Source organism: Vicugna pacos, chromosome 11, assembly GCF_048564905.1.
Source record: "Vicugna pacos chromosome 11, VicPac4, whole genome shotgun sequence".
Lineage (NCBI taxonomy): Eukaryota > Metazoa > Chordata > Mammalia > Artiodactyla > Camelidae > Vicugna > Vicugna pacos.
The window spans coordinates 91301056-91319776 of NC_132997.1; the positions used below are offsets into that span (position 1 = coordinate 91301056).

Consider the following 18721-nt stretch of genomic DNA (forward strand, 5'->3'; position numbering starts at 1 on the left):
ATTCTGAGGATTAGATAAGGTAATATTCAACAGTGCTTGGCCGCAATAGGTGCCCAGTACACATTCGTTCTGTCCCTTGGAGTCTAAGGCCTTTGACCTCAGTGGAGATTTGAGCGGAAGGAGCTGGGGCCGGCTAATCAGGCTGAAGACAGGACTAAAGAGAGCCGGGAAATGAACTGTGTCCTGCCCCTTCACCATCAGCTCCCTCGCCTTCTTATCGGCCCCCAGGATGGGGGTCCTGGTCCCATCCTCAGAAGCCCACCCACTTGCTGTTCAGGAAGATGGCCTCACCTTTCCAGGGCAGTTGGATGAGTTAGCAATGCCCATTTATTGAGACTGGCTCTGTGTCTGCCCTGGAACACACACTGGGCTGCGGGTGGGCCCAGAGCTGAGCTCCTCTGGGCGTCCCTGGGTGTGCTGGCTGGAGAAAAGTGCCTTGCCCTGCCCAGACCCTCTCTGAGGGTCAGAGACCGGGGGGACTGCACACCCACACAGATCAGAGAGCTGGCTCAGGGTGCCATGGGCCTGCTCGAGATCCCATGTCTCTTAATCAAGCCCCAGGCTTCACAGGTGCTTGGGGTGTTGACCAGATAAAGAAGGATAAAAGGCCCTTAAAATCCCAAGATGCTGAGGAGCCTAAAGGGCTATGTGACCTTTGGTGAGTCACTGACCAGTAGGATCTAAGAGCTACTTTGGGTGAGGGCTCTGGGGTGGGGGGGCAGATGATGGCATCTCAGGTTCTTGGGGGACACAGAGGTGCCTTTAGGTCCAAGTTCCTAATGGTGGTGGGCTCAGGGATGCATAAGCCACAGTCAGTGCCCCCTCATTGTTTGCACACCTGAGCATTCTGACGTCTGTCCCCTGTCACCTGGATAGGGAGTGGCAGGGAAGATGGGGACACCTCATGTGTGTACCTCACAGCTCTGTGTGTTCATTGCATGTGCAAGATTACGGTGTGTGTTTGTTACATGTGTGTTCATTGTTTTTATATGTTTGTCATGTGTGCATGTTCAATGCATGTGTGTCCATTGTGTGTGCATGTCCCGTGTTTGTGTGTTCATTACGCATGCACACTGGGGCAGGATGAGAGGCCTGACAGGGCCCTTCAAGAGTCCTTCCAGCCTTGAGAAATGTGTCCTCTAAGACTCCGGGGTTTGTGAGGAGGGAGAAGAGGGGCCACCCAAGACAAGTGGAAATTGGAGTCCTTGTCCCCAACATCTGGCCTCCAGCTGGGGATGGGGACTCTCTGCAGGAAACAAGAGGACACAATGAGGCAGTGAGGGGGCTGCAGTCCACCCGCGTGTGAATCCATTTCACCAGGATTTTCCCAGTCAGCAAGCCTGGCCCCTGACGTTGGAAGATTGTGGTCTAGGCTGGGGCTGATACCAGGCACCCAGCAGGGCTGCACAGCGGTGGGTGATGCCGAGGAAGAACAGGGCGCCTGGTGTGGGTGCAGACTTGGATGATGGACAGTGTCTGCTGCTGCTGCTGCTGTTGGGGATGGGGATCCCAGGCCCGAGTGAACCTGCAGGAAGAACACCCAGGCTTGAGGCCGGCTGGGGAGGGGGTGTGTCCCTGTTTCCCAGCTGGGAAGCTGGTGCACAGGCTCACTGGGATGGGACACAGGCTTTGGAGTCTCAGACGACACCAGCATCATCAGCTCCACGTCTTTCTCCCCCATCTCTGCAGGGGGCGGAGGAAAGCGCAAAGGGAAAAGCAAGAAGTGGAAGGAAATCCTGAAGTTCCCTCACATTAGCCAGTGCGAAGACCTCCGAAGGACCATAGGTAAGCTGTCCTGCCTCCGGGGGGCGCGGGGAGGGGCTGGGAGGTGGGGAGCATGGAACCTGTTAACTGCTGAACCATCTGTACAGTGAGTCAAACACAAATCGATTAATGCAGTGAGGTGATGCCAGGAAGGAGCTCCAAGCTGATGCCTTTGCTAATTGACATGAAGATGCAACCAGTAGTCGAGTATTTGGTGCGTGCCAGGCAGCATTATCTCCCGGTTACCCTTTGAGGCAGCTGCTGTCATTTTACTCCGCTTGTCAGCTGGGGAAACCGAGGCACCGAGTGATTCTGTAATTGGCCCAGAGTTGCACAGCTTCTGGGCGGGCGGTGGAGATGGGCCAGGCCTGGCACTGAGCCCACACCCGTAGCTTTCTACCTGCCTTACTGGGGCCCAGGCATCCTGCCCTCGGGAAGCAGCCGCTGGTTTTGGGAGCTGAGGGTGAGGGTGAGCCTCTGGGCTCCTCTTTACTCTCCCTGGGGGTGTGGGTTCTCTCTGAGGAGCTGCCCTGCTCAGTAGCACAGCCCCGTCCTCTTCATTCAGCACCCACACAGCCAGGCGCCTCCAGTAGCAAAGGGGGCTTCTCTCCCCAGGGGCTGGTGCAGCCAAACACACCGGGGGCGGTCTCTTCCCGGCCCCACTCAGGACACGGCGGTGGTGAGGAGGCTGGGGGCACTGGATGAGGGCTCCTCTGTGCGGGTGGATGCCCCAGCCCTTCTCCCCTGTGTGCCCTGGGGTGGAGCGTGCCCCGGGGTGGAGCGTGCCCCGGGGTGGAGCGTGCCCCCTTGTTGTGTGATGTCCTCTTATCTGCTCTAACTGCTGGAGGTCATAGACAGGCCAAGCTCTTGTTATTATACTCAGATCTGTGCAGTGTGGACACAGGATGGCCCTGTTACCTAGAACTCTGCAGGCCCAGCTGTCCTTGCAGCTTCTGCCCGGGGCTTTGGGTGAACTGCCCTGTGCCTGCTAAGGAACATGAGGCCACTCAGAACCATTTAGCTGTTCTGAATGGCTTCTCCACGTGGCCTGGCCTCCGCCAGTTTCCCAGGCCAGGCGGGACCTACATGCGGGACCAGACCTGCTCAGTTCTCGCCCTGGGGCACCCCCTCCAGATTCTTTGGTTGTGCTGTGACAACAGATGATGACTGTTCGCTCTGTGTGCCCCACGTGCCCAGCACGGAGGAGGAGCTCCCTTAATTGGCGTTTATGAAATAAAAGAAGCCCTGTGCACCCCTTGAAGGCAGATGTAAGCAGGGAAGTGGTAGAGTGCTCAGGGATGGGGATGTCCTCAAACCCACCCTCCATCCTTAAAACCTCAGGTTGGAATTCCCACGATGTTCCTGGGGCCAAGAGTAGTGTTGGCCTAAGAGATCAGGGCCTCTGGGTCCAGGCAGACTTGGGTTCAAATCCCACCCTCTCTCCCAGCCACCTGACAAGCTCCTTAATCTTGCTGAGCCTCAATTTCTTCAGCTGAAAATGGTGATCATGAACCCAGTCATATGAGACCATGTGTATAAAGGGCTTTGCTGGAGCCAGGGACCCACTCCCCTTAGCACTCAACTTTCTTTCTGGAATGCACAACAGCTCTCACTTTGCTGGTCCCCTCCTGTGTTGGGTGTTCGATACACATCTCCCCAAGATCTGGAGGCACATGGGAAGGATGGGAGAGAAGGGGAGCTCTTTCTTTGGGGCTGGGAGAATGTGGGGAAGGGTTTGGCCACTGACAACTCACAAGTGGCCTACAGGGAGCATAGAGGAGGGAGAGCCCCCCTGATTCTGGCCATTACCTTCCTGGGGTCATTTTGTTCTTCATGCTAATTTTGGTGTGTAGAGAGTAGGGCCTGGGGTGGGAATGGGTGGCCTCAGATGCCGTGGTCTTCGCTATCCCCGGGGGGTCAAGCCCCCTTCTCCATCCTCTTCCTCCAGTGCGACAAGTTCACCAGATGCCTTTCCTGGATGCTGAGCCCAGCGGGCCCCAGGGAATGGCTCCCAGTCAACCTCAGAGCTGAAGGGCTGATCCAAGAGGCCTGCTGAGGTGTTGATTTGGAAGAGAGAGCTTGAAGTAGGAGGACAGGAGCTGCCAGAGAGGAAAGCTGTGCAGAGACGTGGGGTGACTGCATGAGGGCCAGGCTCAACCGGGGGGGCCCTGCCTGTGGGGCCTGTTTGCTTCTCTGCCTTCAGGTTAACTGCCTGCAGGTGGTGGTGCCAGAGTACTCCGTGGGCACAGCCAGGTCTGCAGGGGAATTTAAATTAGCTCCCGGCCAGGGTCTTTCAAAGCATCCTGTCCCCTTCTGTCAGAGCAACACCTCCCCCAACCCCAGCTATTATTGGATGTCTGTTTGCCCCTCAAGTGTGAGAGGCTCTTCAGGAAAGGATCTTTTAAATTCATCGCTGTGTACCTGGTGTCTGCTTTCAGCAGGTGCACAGCAGTTGGACAAATGAGTGAAGTGAAGAGTGAATGAAGTCGTGTGAGTGAGTGAACACAGCATTTTAAATAAATGGAAGAGTATTGAGAGTAATACGAGGAACATTTGTGTATCTGCCATCTGGATTAAAGACATTTAATATTTTGCTGTAGTGATTCATGTGTTTCTTAGCAATAGAAAACACAAACATGAAACATAGGTCTTCCTGTTCCAGACAAGATGGAGTAGATACGTTGTTTCCTATCCCTCCTGCCAAAGGTGCTCCAGAGCTCTGGTCATCGCGTATTAAGCAAATATAAGAAGATACTGGGTGGGGAGGGTATGTAGCTCAGTGGCAGAGCACACGCTTAGCATGCACGAGGTCCTGGGTTCAACCTCCAGAACCTCTGTTAAAAATAAATAAATAAATAAACCTAATTACCTCTCCCTTCCCAAAAAAAGCCCCCCCCCCACTGAATCCCAAAAAAGAAGATTACGGAAGGTGGAGGGAGAGGCTGAGACTCGAGGATGGGAAGAATGATGTGCCATTGAGCTCCTGGGTTTTCTTTGTTGCCTCCCTTATATACCAGGGACCATGACCACGTGCTGGAGAAACCACCAGAAATGCCAAGGGGTACAAACAAAAAGGACCCCTCCTCAAAAAGAAAGGAATTAAAAAAAGCCTGCTGTCCCCCTATCCAAAGGCCTGGGGAAGGGGCAGCTGAGCTGGCCTGGGCAGTTGGTGCAGTTGGCCCTTCCAGGACTGTCCCTCTTCTGACACAGTTCATGCCAGCAGTGTGGAGGCCTCACTTTCTGCCTGCCTTCTCACTGAGCCTAGTTCCAGATTTAGAGACCCAGCGCACCCTTCCTCTCTGACACACAGATTCTGATGCTTTGAGGTGAGCGGGCTCTATGGGGTTTCGTTCCCCGGCCCCTCTACTCTCAGGGCCCCTGCTCTAGCCCTGCTCCCCATGAGGCTCCAGGCATGGCCCCAGAAGTGCCCCAGATGCCCTTCCCCTTCCAGCTGGCCTGGCCTCATCCGCTCACTTCCGGTTTGGGGGACCCAGGAGCATAGGGTTTGCCTCTGGGCTTTCCTCCATCTGTCGCGCCCACCCCATGGGCCCCATCCCCTTCTGTCCAGCTAGGTCCATAAACGGGCCACTTGGCAGGGTCCACTCCCCTGGGAGGGTGTGAGAAACGTGCGTGCTGGCGTGTGAAAATGAATTCTTCTGTTCTCCTAGAGGGCATTGAAAAGACTCTGTGTGTGAGGGCAGTGTGCAGAGGGGCCGGGGAAAACAGGAAGGCCGCCATAAACCCCGGGGCTGCAGCTCGCGGCGACGGGCCCCAGCGCTCCGGCCTTCCCGCGTGTTTACAGTCCGTCGCCCTGGTGTTTGCCCAGCCTCTGCTGGGGTCCTGCTGGAAGGCTTTCTTAAATAAAAATCTCATTTCTTTTCTAGACCAATACACAAACCAAACAGTGGCAAATGCCGCATTTATTTTTCTTGTGGATGCATGAGCTCACTTTCTAAAGCTATTTGGGAGGATGTCCCGGGGCAGGCTTTGGGCCAAGGTGTCAAGGCCCTTTTGGGCCCACAGGGCCGTGTGGGAAGGCTCTTGATCAGAGGGAAGGATGGAGCCCCTGGGGACCCAGGGACGCCTCCCCCTCAGCATTGCACTGAGAACCACAGACCATCTCCCCCAGCAGCCCGGGGATTTTAAAAAATGAAAACGGCACCCTGTGAATCCCCTACTGAAACCACTGCAGCATCCTCCCTCCCACCTGGAATAAAACAGCAACTTCTTACCGTGGCTATGAGCACTTTGGCCATTGTGTGAAGCCCAGGGATCACTTCTCAGAATAATGCTTTTATGTACATACGATAAAACACGTAGGGTTTACAAAGGAAACCAGTTCTTTTCAGATAGTTATTAGATACTTTTAAACTTTATGATACTGAAGTCGTAGGGTTTACAAAGGAAACCAGTTCTTTTCAGATAGTTATTAGATACTTTTAAACTTTATGATACTGAAGTATCTGTGCTTCTTTGTTATACTTTAGTAAGTTCCAGCAGCTGGTCTAATAGTTACTGTCATTCTGAGTTAGTGATGAGCATAAGTGATATTTCCAGATATCTGCAGCACTGGTGATTTCTGTTGTTGACGAGTCCCAGGCACTGCTAACATAATTGTGCGTTGTTGCCTACATTCATGATGAAAGGATGTAGTGCTCACTTCCAGTTAGAGACTGGTGAAAAGAGAGATGACGCTTTTCTCCGTCCAAGTTCATGGACCCCCTAAATCCTATCCATGGACCTCTTGGCAGTGACCTTCCTACTCTGCTCCACATGAGCTGGTCCTCGCCTCCATCTCAGTCCCTCCCTCCTCCATTCACTTTGCTGTGCTGGTTGCCTTCTTGTTTGAATACCCCAAGCTTGTCTCGAGCCTGGAACCTTCACACCTGCTATTCCCTCTGCCTGGAATGCTCTTCCCCACACTGTTTCCCAGGTGGCCTTTAGGTCTCAGCTCAGATATCACCTCCATAGAGAAACCCTCCCAACCAGCCTTTGGAAAGGAAACATACTCTCCTCTAATTGCTGTCTTTCATGTTCTGCTGTTTACTAATGTTCTTTGCCCATAACCCTATCTGCAGTCATCTTTTGTTTAGTTATTGACCTGCGTGTTTTTTCTCTCCCTCCCTAGACTGGATGTCCCATGACAGTAGTGACTGTGTCTTGTGTGGTCCACCATTAGAACAGTGCCTGGCACACAACAGGGGTTCTTTAAATATTGGTGAGTGAATGAAGGAATGAATAAAGTGAAATATTGGAAATTAGCGCTCTGTTTAGAAAATTTGTGACACGTGCTTGCCATAGCCAGATTTAATCTTAGCCAACGGTTTATACTTAAAGTCATTAAAGTTTGGATTTAGGAGGCACCTCGGAAAGCATCTGCCTTAACACTCCCACCCCCCACTCCTTACTAGATAGATGAGGAAGCTTGGCGCCGTTACGAGACTGGGGCCGCAGTCTCAAGTCCACTTAGCTGGTGGCTCCTGGCCCAGGCCAGTCTGTCCTGAGGCTGCAGTTTGAGTAATTCTCACAGTGATGTTAGGTGTTTACAGAATTCTCAGCTCAAGGAACTGGAAGGCTTCCTATCCAACCACCCACTTCAGATTTGAATTTCAGAGCCCTTTAGTCTCCAAGAGGAGAAGTGACCTGCCTGGCTGGGATAGTCCAGGCCCCTGGAGAGTGGACAGCTCTCCACTCCCCAGCATCATGTTGACTCATAAACGTATTTGGCATCAGCCCCCAGCCAGCACCCAAAGCAGAGAGTCTCATTAGGCACTCAGAGGAATAAACATTTCTGTCTCTTTCTTTCCTTTATCTCCTGAGTGTGGGTGCATGTTCATTTGTTTATTCAACAAGTGTCTATTGAGCACTTATGATATGCCACCCACTGGGGAGAGAGACTTGATTCCTGCCCGCCTCCCCCACTGGAGCTTATTCATGGCTGCACCCAGGAGACTGGTGGAAATAAGGGAGTGATAAGTTGAGAAAGTTCCATGATGGAGGGATAATTTGCTGAGCTAGAGAGCAGTGTCCAGGGTCTTCCACTGATCAGGAAGTAGCCTGGAGGAAGTGGCATCACTCTGAGCCTCCCAGGGCATCTCTGTGTGAGCTCCCTGGGGACAGGGACCACATCTTCTCCATCTTGGGGGGGTCTCCTTGGCTGGCACAGTGAGTAGATGAATGGGTGGATGATGGATGGATAAAGTGGCTGAATGGATACTGCCCTCCTCCCCTGCCTGGAAACCATAACTGTGATTGGCAGCAATGAGTATTAAGACAGAGCTTCCTTGCCACGTACATCTACTTCCAGTGTGGGCCCCAGACATGAGTAGCTGATTTGACATGGTCTTGGTGGAGAGCAGACAGACCATAGGAGAAAGAAGTGTTCTCTAATATCTGCTTGATGGAACACCCAACAATGGCATTAGTTAGTGAGCTAATTGTTCACATAAGGTAATTAGAGGGCCCAAATCAAAGAGGTTCTCAGAACATCGAAAACTTGGAAGGCTGGAACATCATTGTGAAGATAAAAGATTGTTGAGGTCTGCAAATATTTCTCAGTGACGCAGAAAGTTCTGTTGGGCAAAAAGTGTGGCATTTTTATTTATTCAGCTCAGGCTTATTGCGTACTTTATTCTTTCATTAAAAAAAAGGCATGAGGGGGTTTGAGTGAAAGAGTTGATTATTCCACCGTTTGGCAATATTTCTGTAGGAACTGTCCAAAAGCTATATAATAAATCAAGGCCCCCTGCCCACCCCCTGGCGGGGCTGACGTTTACCAGGAGGCTGTTCACAGAAAGTAGTTGCTGCCCTGCCCTGTATCCTTGTGGACAGACTGGACGGGAGAGATTTCCTTTGCCTTGTGGGAGAGCCTCTTGCTCAAGTCTTAACTCTTTCCAGGAGCAGAAGCCCTAGGCTCTGGGGGATTTCCTAAAAGAAAATGTAGAATTTTAACCTCAAAGAAGAAACACTAAAATACTGTAACAATGTGAAGACTGCCTTGAACCAGCCTCGTACTTGACTCTGCACTCAGCACTGCTCATGGTCTTTAACAGGAAATCAGCCTGCAAATACTTGTTGAGCCCCTACTATGTGCTCAGCATTGTTGCAGGCACGGGAGTTGTACTGTTGGCCACAGAAGCGTGCAGTCTTGTGGAAGGACTTTGGTCATTGGCGATGAGTGAAATGGTTGTTCTGCGGCTCCCAGGTGCGTGACATTGGGCAAGGTGCTTAATTTCTCTGGGTTGCAGTTTCTTTGTCTATAAAATGGGAGACGTTAATACCAGCCTGGTAGAACCACTGGGAGGGCCGGCAGAGTGCCTCGCACATGCCACCACTGTCATCGTCATCATCACGGTGCTAGTGGTGTAGGGTGAAGGTTGAAGGTCCTTGGGGGGCGGGCTTTGGAATTTCCCAAAGAAGCTGAATTGGCTGCAAATGATGAATGGGGCTGGCTGCTTCTGTGCTGACATCACACAGCTCCAGTGCCCCAGGGACCCCTGCCTTGGGATCATTTGAATTCTACCCATTCTTGAACCCCTGCCTCTAGCCTCGCCTTCCTGGAGGCCACCCTGATTCCTGCAGTCCTCAGCCCTCCTTCCTCCCCTTGGCCCCACAGCTCACCTGGGGAAGCTGATGGTGTCACACTGTGCCCAGACCCCTGGCCTGGTAGGTTTCTTTGCAAGGACATATGGACATTCGCCAATGAAGGTCGCACCCCAGAGTCCTAACAATGGTTACTCCTGGGGAAGGCATGGAGGTCAGAGAGGGCATTAGGTTTATCTGTAAGGTGATTTTTTAAAAAAGGAGAATGAATTGGCGAGTTATACGTGTGAGTAAAACTTGAGTGAAGAGAGACTGGATCTGCTGCCTGGTTTCACAGTGGGGCAGTGGGGATGGTGATGCCATTTCCCTCTCTCCCGGTTGATTTTGTGTCCCCTGATGAGTCTTTGGGCTCCAACGGGAAGGTCAGAGTCTCACCATCTTTACAGACCCTGCAGGACTGTGGCTGAGGGGCTCCTGCCCAGTTCTTCTGGGATGCTGGCAGCAGGAGACCATCCTGCAGCCTTCAGCAGGTGGGGTCTCAGGGCTTTCAGTCCTGCAAGGGTTTGGAGGGAAGCCTAGGCCTGGATCCGCTCAGTCTGACCCTGAAGCCCCTCCCTGGGGTCTCCAGTCTCCTCCTGGGCTGCTCAGCCTTGCGCTCTGACTGGCAGTGTCCCCTCATCCAGCCCCCGGTGGTCTCCTGCCAGCACATTGTCGGTGTTCACTGAGTGGAGTGGGTAGCTTGGGTCCTTTCCCAGAGATGTGACAGGGACTGGCCCGTGCTGCGAACAGCCTCCCTTTCTGCTTCCCCCAACTCAAGCTCTATAGGTTTCCTGGCATTGGCAGGCACATGTTAGGGCCTGGAAAGGAATCTGGGCTCCTGGGGCAGGTCCAACCCCACCCAAGGGCCTGTGTGACCCGGTCCCCTTCAGGCCTGCCAGGCTGGCACACAAGCTCTTGATTTCATCGTCAGGGAAACCAAGTCTTTCTGCAGACGTCATTCATGTCCTTGGGGTGATAAGGGCGCGTCACGTCTGTCGTTCTGCCACTTGCCACACTCCGATAAGGCACAGCATCTGCTCGTCCTTGGAGGGCAAGATAAATTTAGATGTGGCAGATTTAGAACATCAGGTGACCTGTCTGCAGCTGTAGCTCTCAGCAGGGAGAGGGTGGCCTGGTCAGCCCCACAGTTTGCTGGGTGTTAGTCTCACCTCTCCACCAAGATCAGCAGCCACTTGAAGGCAAGGGCTGGATCCTTGGTGTCCAGCCTGCGCTTGGGTACAAGCAGGATGATGCTCGGTGATCACAGTTGGTGGGTTTCATGTTTGGAGATTCTTAGAATGGAGCACTGGTAAGGATTTTGCAGATGATCTGAAATTGTGATTTTCAAAGGCTGCTCTGCAGGGAGCAGCAGCGATCCAGCGGAGGCTTCTACCTGAGCAGGGTTTCTTTTTACCTTTTATATTTGGTCTTCTGTGTAAGATTTTATTTCAGAATTAAAACCGAGTTTGAAACCCACTGCTCTAGGCCAGGTCTCCCATTTTCCAGATAAGTAAACTGTGTCCCAGAGAGCCAAGTGACTTGCCAGGGTCTCCCTGTGGCCTGACTCCAAGGCAGGCACCTTCCCTCCCTGTCTTAGTCAGCTCAGGCTGCCAGAGCCAGATGCCACAGACTGGGGAGCTTACACAGTGGAAATTTACAGGCTTCCAGTTTTGGAGGCTGGAAGTCCAAGATCAAGGTGTCTGCAGTGTTGTTTCCTTCTGAGCACTGTGAAGGAGAATCTGCCCCAAGCCTTCCTCCTAGCTTCTCGTGGTTGCTGGCAATTTGCAGCATTCCTTGGTTTGTAGAAGCGTCACTCTAACCTTGTTTTCATCCTCACATGGCATTCTCGTGTGTGTGTGTGTGCGCGTGCGCGCATGCACATGCATGTGTCTGTGCATGTCCAAATTTCCCCCTTTTGTAAGGACGCCAGTTATAGGAGTCTTTTATTGGATTTGAGTTAACCCTAATAACCTCACGTTAACTTGATTACCCCTGTCAAGACCCTGTTTTCAAATAAGATCACATTCTGAGGTCCTAGAGGTTAAGCGGAGCTCCAGCATAACTTTTGAGGGGAATCACAATCCAACCCCTAGTATCCACCTTCTCACACGATCTGTGTGGAGTTCAAGTTCAAGGGGCCAGAGGATCCCGATTCCCACCAGGTCTGGGGCTGGACCCTTGCCTCCTTCCCCACCCTGCTCGAGGTTAACCCCGGCAGGCCCAGGCAGACCTCTTCCCCAGAGGCCACAGGAATGTCCTGGGGAGGATTTACTGCTTTCCAAAGCATGTGGCATGGTGCTTTTTTGTTTCCTCTTTTTATTGTTATTGTTCAAGTAAGTGTAATTGGTAAATTGCTTTGCTAAAAAACATAAGAAAACTTTCATGAAAGGCCACCCACAATTTTACCAGTTAGCTATAGCCACGCTTAACACATACATCTAGTTCCTTCTAGCTTTTTTTCCTCTCTGCACATACCACGGGGTTTTATTTTCCCCTTTCTTCTTTTTTATTTTTAAATTGAAGTACAGTTGATTTACAATGTTGTGTTGCACATACTATGGTTTCGTTTCATAACTTTTTTTCTTAATATAATTTCAAAAACATTTTCCCACATCGTTAAAATCCTCTATAAAAGTGATTTATGTCTTTCCATTTGATGCGTATTTATTGAGTGTCAGGCACTGGGGATACATCAGTGAACAAAACACAAAATTCCCGTTCCCATGGGCTGTCCGGAGGGGTGAGTACATACTCCGGTGGACAATGGGGAACTAGCCTCTTGCCTTCCTCCCAGCATCCGTCCAGGCCCCTAGTCTGTCCCCACCTACTGCTTATTTATTTCCTGAGGGCGGATTCTTCCTTTAAGTTATCTTGAAAATAAGCCCTCGCCCCTTAGCCTGGCATGAACCTGATTTTTAAAGGCTTCCTCTCTATCCCATGTATATGTTGTACTTTGGGTTTGGTTTTGTTTTGTTTTTGGTCCTCTAGTTTTTGCCATTATAATTAGCATGCAGATGAACATCTTTGTATCTCATTGTGACATTGCGATCTCTGGCTCAGAGGTGAGAAAGCCCACACTGTCTTTTTGAAGGCAGACACATTCAGCTAAACCTGCAGCCTGTGCTGTGGCCTCTGCCTCCTTTACTTCCTCTGGAATGTTCCATTCCCAGCTCATTCTTGCATCTGCAGACGCCATTAGCCTGAAATGTGCCGTGGATGGACAAAGCCAGTGAGGTTTGGTGAGCACCTCGGCCCTGCTTGCCAGCCCCGATTCATTGCAGGCGCAGCCCTGAGAAGGGCTTTGCTGTCTGCTTTAAGGCCTGTTGCTGAAAAATGGGAAAAAACAAGCTAGTTTATGCAGCAACGGGGATCTCAAACCAGCACAAGGGGCCAGCCGACCCGCAGCAGCCTGGGCATGACAGAGTTCTGCCCCATAAAGAGACACTGGGACAACACTCCTCGTGGTCTCTGCCCAGACTCTATTTACGGAATTTATTTCCCGGGCTCCGTCTGTTCAGCAGCACCTTGGCAGCATTGCCCGAGCGTCTGTCTCAGCGCGTTAAACACCCCTTGTTCCGAGTACCCCAGAGCTAGCACCCAAGAGGGAGTGAGATGAAAAAATGTGGGCAGAGGAATATTTGGGGCCAATATAAACTTTCAAATTAAAAAAAAAAAAAAAAGAACGACAACAAAAAAATGTATCCCCTAAAGAGCTGCTGTGGGCACGAGCGCCTGCTGACTCCAGCTGTGGGCCCTTCCAGCCAGTGTCAGAAAGGAAAATGCAAAGTCGAGAAACACGCCAATCAGGTGTTGCTTTTTGTTCGTTTTGTTTGTTTGTTTTTTCTGTTTCACAGCTGTGCTGTCCTTGCATCGTCTTTGAAACTTATTTTTAAAATTATCTTTCAGTTCTTTTTCTCTTTACAAAAATAGTGTGGGGGAGAGGGTATAGCTCAGTGGTAGAGGCCATGTTTAGCATGCATGAGGTTGTGGGTTCAATCCCCAGTAACTCCATTGAAAAAAAAATTAAAATAAATAAATAAACCTAATTATCTCCCCCTCCAAAAACAAAACAAAAAATAACGTAAACCCACTGATGAAATTTCCAAAAAATATCTCAAAAGAGGAAAATAAAAATTGCCAATAACTACTGTTAACATTTTGGTCTGTGGCCCTTTCATAGTTCGTTCTGCTTCAAGAGAGAGAATTGTACCAGCTATCTTGTTTCCCTGACCAGAAGTCAGGTGCCATTTTAAGTTGAAATATATGGTGGTAGAATCCCCACTAGACTGGGAGGCTGAAGACCCAGGTTGCTATGCTACTCCTTGGATCTGTGGCCTTGGGAAAAATCACTTAACCTCAACTTGCCCATCTTTAAAATGGGAATCCAGTAATCCAAGTGGCCAGTGGAGTTACTAGTAGAAAATGCTTTACAATGAGCTCTACAAATTGTTGCTGGCCATTTTCAACGTGGTCGTGTGACCTTTTCTTCTAAACCTTGCTGTGTGTCTGATCTTGGGGACAGTCACCATCCCCCACCTGGCTGCCCAGAGACCTGGGAGTCTCCCTTTCCCTCTGCCCTGTCACCCCCGCCCCTGTCCAGTGCACACAGCCAGTCCCTCTCCAGTACCAGGTAACTCTGCCTCCATAATATTTCTTGGGGGCAGCCCCTCTCTCCCCATCCCCACCGTTCTTCTTATCCTGGCCGCTACCTTCACCTGCCTGAACTCTGGTATTGCTACTGACTCCCTGCAGGCTCACTTGTTTCCTACCAAGCACTACGTAGCTGCCAAGAGGCTCTTTCTAAAACATTCTTCTGACCGTGTGACCCACCCTGCTTCAATAGCTTTCCACTGTGGTCAGGATGGAGCCAGAAGGTCTTATCAAAGCCGACCAGACCCCGCCTTACCTGCCCTTCCTTATTGCTCCAGTTTCACTCCCACTTACCCATCCCAGACTCAGCCTTTCCTTTTTGTTTCTCCCCTTCTCCAAGCCTTTGCCTGGTACACTTCCCTAACTCTGCCTGGTAATCGACTCATCTTCAGTCTTCTACCTTGCAGGTCACTTCCTCCAGGAAGCTTTCCCTGGTGACCCCACCAAGTCTGGGTTTGGTCCTCACTCTTGTGGTGGTCTGGTGACTTGTCTCTTCCTCCGCTTAACCACAGGGTAGAGCCTAGATCTGCCTGCCACCACACCAGGCCCTTTGAGAACCTTGATTTTATTTTTAAAATTTTTTTATTTTTATTTTTTGGTCAATGGAGGTAGTAGGGATTGAACCCAGGACCTTGTGCTTGCAAAGCATGCGCTCTACCACTGAGCCATAACCTCCTCCCTGCGTGGATGGTTTTGCCTTAATCTTCCCAAATGCTGGATTGATTGCTGATAGGTCTAATTTTTCTCTGTGAGTTCTTTTAAAAATCCCTGGAAATGTGGATAGAGAACAGCATTCACCTTGTTAGTTCTTAAGTAGCTGCTGTGATCAGAAATGGTTTAGGACAGAGATGTCCAATTGTACCCCCCAAGGGCGGTGACCTCACTTTTCTCTCCCTTATGGGTCCTCTACTGACTCAAGGGGCAGCGTGGGAGAGTCCGAGAGAGGCGTGTGTGCTGCCAGCACGGCGGTCATACCATGCCCCTCTGGCTGCCTGAGCATGACTGGTGGGTAGAGATAGGTACGGAGGCAATGCTGCCCCAGACCTTTGGCTGAGCCCAGCCTGGGGCAGAGCAAGGTGCTGAGAATGGCTTTGCCAAAACACTCCATCATGAGGCTTGGGTGTCAGCAACTCTGGGAGTGCCCAGCAGCTGTAGGCACTGTGCTTATTCCTCAGGCAGGTCAGCTGGAACGAAGCTGTTGAGGGGCTCACCAGCTCTGTCAATTTAGGGTGGAGACAACAGTGAAGAGCATGAGCTCTGGCATCAAAGGGACCTGGGTTTGAGCCACTCTCTGTTCCCTACTGACTGTGGCTTGGGGCAAGTGATTTAACTTCCCTAATCCTCAGTCTGTCTGCAAAGTGGGAATAGGAGTGTTGCAAGGATTAAATGGAGACATGCATGGGGAGGGCTCGGTCCAGGGCCTGGCTCACAGTGTTTTGCTCATGGGCAGCTGCCTCGTCACCTTCCTCTTCATTATCACTGTTGTCAACAGGCCCATTCCATTCAGAGCTTTGTTTCTTGGTTCCCTGGGCAGTGGTTGCCAGGTCCTGCTGGTTTTAAGTTTATCTGTTCATTCATTCGTTCATTCATCTGTTAAGTCCTTACTCTGTGCCAGGGATCCGGGGAGCTGCCAGGTGGTGGGGAGCTGTTTTCCGGAGTGACTTTTGGCAGCATGGGCTGGGCCATGCATTTCCTTTCTGTAACCTTTTCCCCCTAGTCCTTGAATGTCTGTTTACTAACTCTCAGCAGACTTAGAGTTTCTGGATGGCTACCCACCAATACGCCCCTCCTTAAAGGCCAGCTCATCCATCCCTCTGCCTCCAGGCAGGAGGGGCCCCAACCAACTCAGACACATGGAGTGATAGCCAATCCCACCCATGAATCTGTGTCCAGCTTTCATTCTGGGCAAGGCTCAGCAGAGGGTCCCCAGGGGGATGTGAGGTCAGCTCTGTCCCTTAAGGACCTGTCCCTAGTTGGGGAGTCGGGACAGAAAGCACACACACGATGCTGGGTAGCAGCCATGTGAATGCGGGCAGCTGTCCAATGCCCACAGTACCAAGTGCCCAGAGGTGGTGGGGGGTGGGCAGAGACATCTATGCGGGACGAGAAGTTTCCAGCCGAGTTGGTAGAAGAAAAGGAAGACTTTTGGGGTCAACAGGTTTGGCATCATCAGCAATATCCAATCAGCAAGCATTTCCTGGGCACTTACCGTGGCCAGGCTCCAGGCCAGGCTGCTTAACTTAGAGATACGCGCTCATCGAAGCATGACAAAACCCAACGGTCCCGGTGCCGTTTTCCCCACCTCTACTTTATGGATGCGGATGCAGAGATTCAAAGAGATTAGTAAATTGCTCAGTTACAGAGCTCTGGAACAGAAGCAGAGCCTGGCTTCAAAACTGGGCCTGAGTCAAGGCCGTGCCAGCTGTGGTTTCCACCATGTTGGCCGTGGTTTCCCCATGGAGGTAGGACAGCATGGGGCATTGGTTTGGTGAGTTTGTGCAGAGAAATCATGAGGGAGAATGTCTAAGAGAGGCTGAGTCAGGCCAGAGACACCATCCAGGCCTCCAGCCTGAAAGGTTAGGTCTTTGTCCTGCAGAAAGCAAGGAGCCATTGAATATTCATCTCTGATAGGCCCTGCAGCCGTTCTCAGGGTGAGAGCGGGGAGCAAAGAGAGGCTGTGGATGGAGCAGGCGGGGCTTTCTGGGCGATATGAGATTCATTCATCCAGATATTTATCCTTTACCTACAGTGTGCGAGGGAGAAACGAGACAATGTTTCTCAAGTACCCAGCCCAGGACCTGGAATGTGTCAGAAATGGCCTCCACTTCTGATGATGGTATGCCCTGGCTCAGGTAACGCCACAGGAGGCAGGAGTGGCTCGAATCTCTCTCACCTGCCGTGTCAGGCTGGGAGATGGTTTCTCTTTGTGACGCTGCGTCACGGGATGCCTGTCACATCACCTGTGAGGTCTCCGAGCCAACAGCTGTTCCCGCTACCCACCTGTCTCTCCCTCCTCTTTTCGGAGGTGATTTCTCGCTCCCCTGCTGTCTGTCCTCCCTCCCTCATCACCTGCAGGGCCTTTTAGAAGGCAGCAGATGGCCATGAATGTCACAGTGGGCGTCTGTTTGCTGGTGATGTGGCTAGGGTCTGGCTGGGACATGACCTCAGGCACATCCCAGGTGGGGTTCGCAGACCAGAGCTGCCTGGGAATCAGAATGTGGATGTGGAAAGCAGAGGAAGCTCTCCAGTCCGACAGTCCCCTGACCTCCTCTGGCCAGCCAGCCATGAGACTCATTCTTTTGGGTCTTTTGCCACCTTCTGTCCTTGGCTGGCTTTAACATGAAAGGGATAGTTCTCAGCTGGGCTTGCTTGCTGCTGTGTTAACTTTCCAACCTTCCCCCGGCCTCTCGGATTCCTGTTTCCTGCAAGGGCTTTACCAGCCTCGCCAGGGAGAAACTTCCAAGTTCCTGTCTGCAGTTGGTTGGATCTGCCCCCCTTCTCCATCTCATTGCCTTGACATGCATCACCCTGCTTGGACCAGTGCAAGTCACCTTTTCAGTGGGCCTCTGTTTCTGGCTCATTTCTTTTTCCTGCCTATCCAATCTGACCTTCTTGTTTGCTGTTCTTAGCACTCAGAAGCTTTGTGACTTTTCTGAAGACATCAAAATTGAGACTTCCAGCAGATGTGAATGGGTTTTCTGCTGCTTATGGGACAAAGTCCAAACCACACAGCCCAGAGGCTCTTAACCTCTGGCCTGTCTTCTGCGCCTCCAAAATTGGTCTCTGATTTGCTATATGAAGCCACCCAGCGTGGTCCTCTCCCCATAACTCCCCATCCCTGGAAGCCTTCAGACTTCTCATACCCTTGGATAAACCTCTACCAGGTTGATGGTTAACAACTTGGCCTTTTAAGTCAAATTCCTGCCCTTCTATTGAGGATCTGTGTGTCTTTGAGCAATTTGCTTAACCTCTCTGAGCTGCAGAGACAGAACAAAAATCATAATGATACTGATAGGTCTCACTGACCAGGTGGTGGTTATGTGCCAGGTCCTGTGCCTGACACTTTGCATTACCGCTTTACATACACCCCCATAACCCTATGAGGGAGGCATTATTTTCAAGCTCATTTGATGAATGAGGAAACCGGGGTTTGTGGCAGTGAAGTCCCTTGCCCAAGATCACACACCAGAAAGGGGCAGAGCTAGACTCAAGTCCTGTCTGAGAGGTGGTCTTCACCCACAGACGTGGCGACCACACCATACACTTTTGAGGGTTGCCAGGGGATTTAATGTGGCTGCACATTTGGAAGTCCGCCCGGTGCTGAGCACCCAGGGGAACTCGGTAAACAGGGTTTTTTTTTCCTGTTTCTAGGCCTTTACTCAGGCCACATCCTCTGTCCTCCTCTCTGCCTGGCCAGGCACTTCCTGCAATGTCAGCGGACCCCTGCCCAAAATAACCACCTGCCCCCTCCACCCTGGAGGATCAGAACTAGGCTTCGGGTGTCTGACTGTTTTCCTAGACGATGCATGGTGCCTTCGGCGCCTTTGCAAGTCTGGCTGCTTCTCCAGGGCCTGAGTCCCTGTGGGAGCTGAGAAGGTGTCCACGAAACCAGCGAGCTAGCAAGGGGATCAACAGGGGATGAGAGAATGGTGAGAGGGTGTGGTTGCCCAGGGACCCAAGGAGAGGTCCTCTGGAGATGCTGTGCAGCTGTGGGCAGTTTCTCCCT

General features: G+C 51.5%; 1 protein-coding gene across 2 annotated transcripts in view; it reads left to right on the forward strand.

The window, feature by feature from the left end:
• GRK5 (G protein-coupled receptor kinase 5) overlaps positions 1-18721 on the forward strand; it is a 202406-nt gene that overhangs the window by 87650 nt on the left and 96035 nt on the right. Inside the window, exons 2-3 of one of the 2 annotated variants that reach the window (XM_072971986.1) lie at positions 1690-1785; positions 16745-16831. In XM_072971986.1, the coding sequence (XP_072828087.1) occupies positions 1690-1785; positions 16745-16831 (183 nt within the window). The remainder of the gene's footprint in view (positions 1-1689; positions 1786-16744; positions 16832-18721) is intronic. The other variant, XM_072971987.1, reaches the window with a different exon arrangement.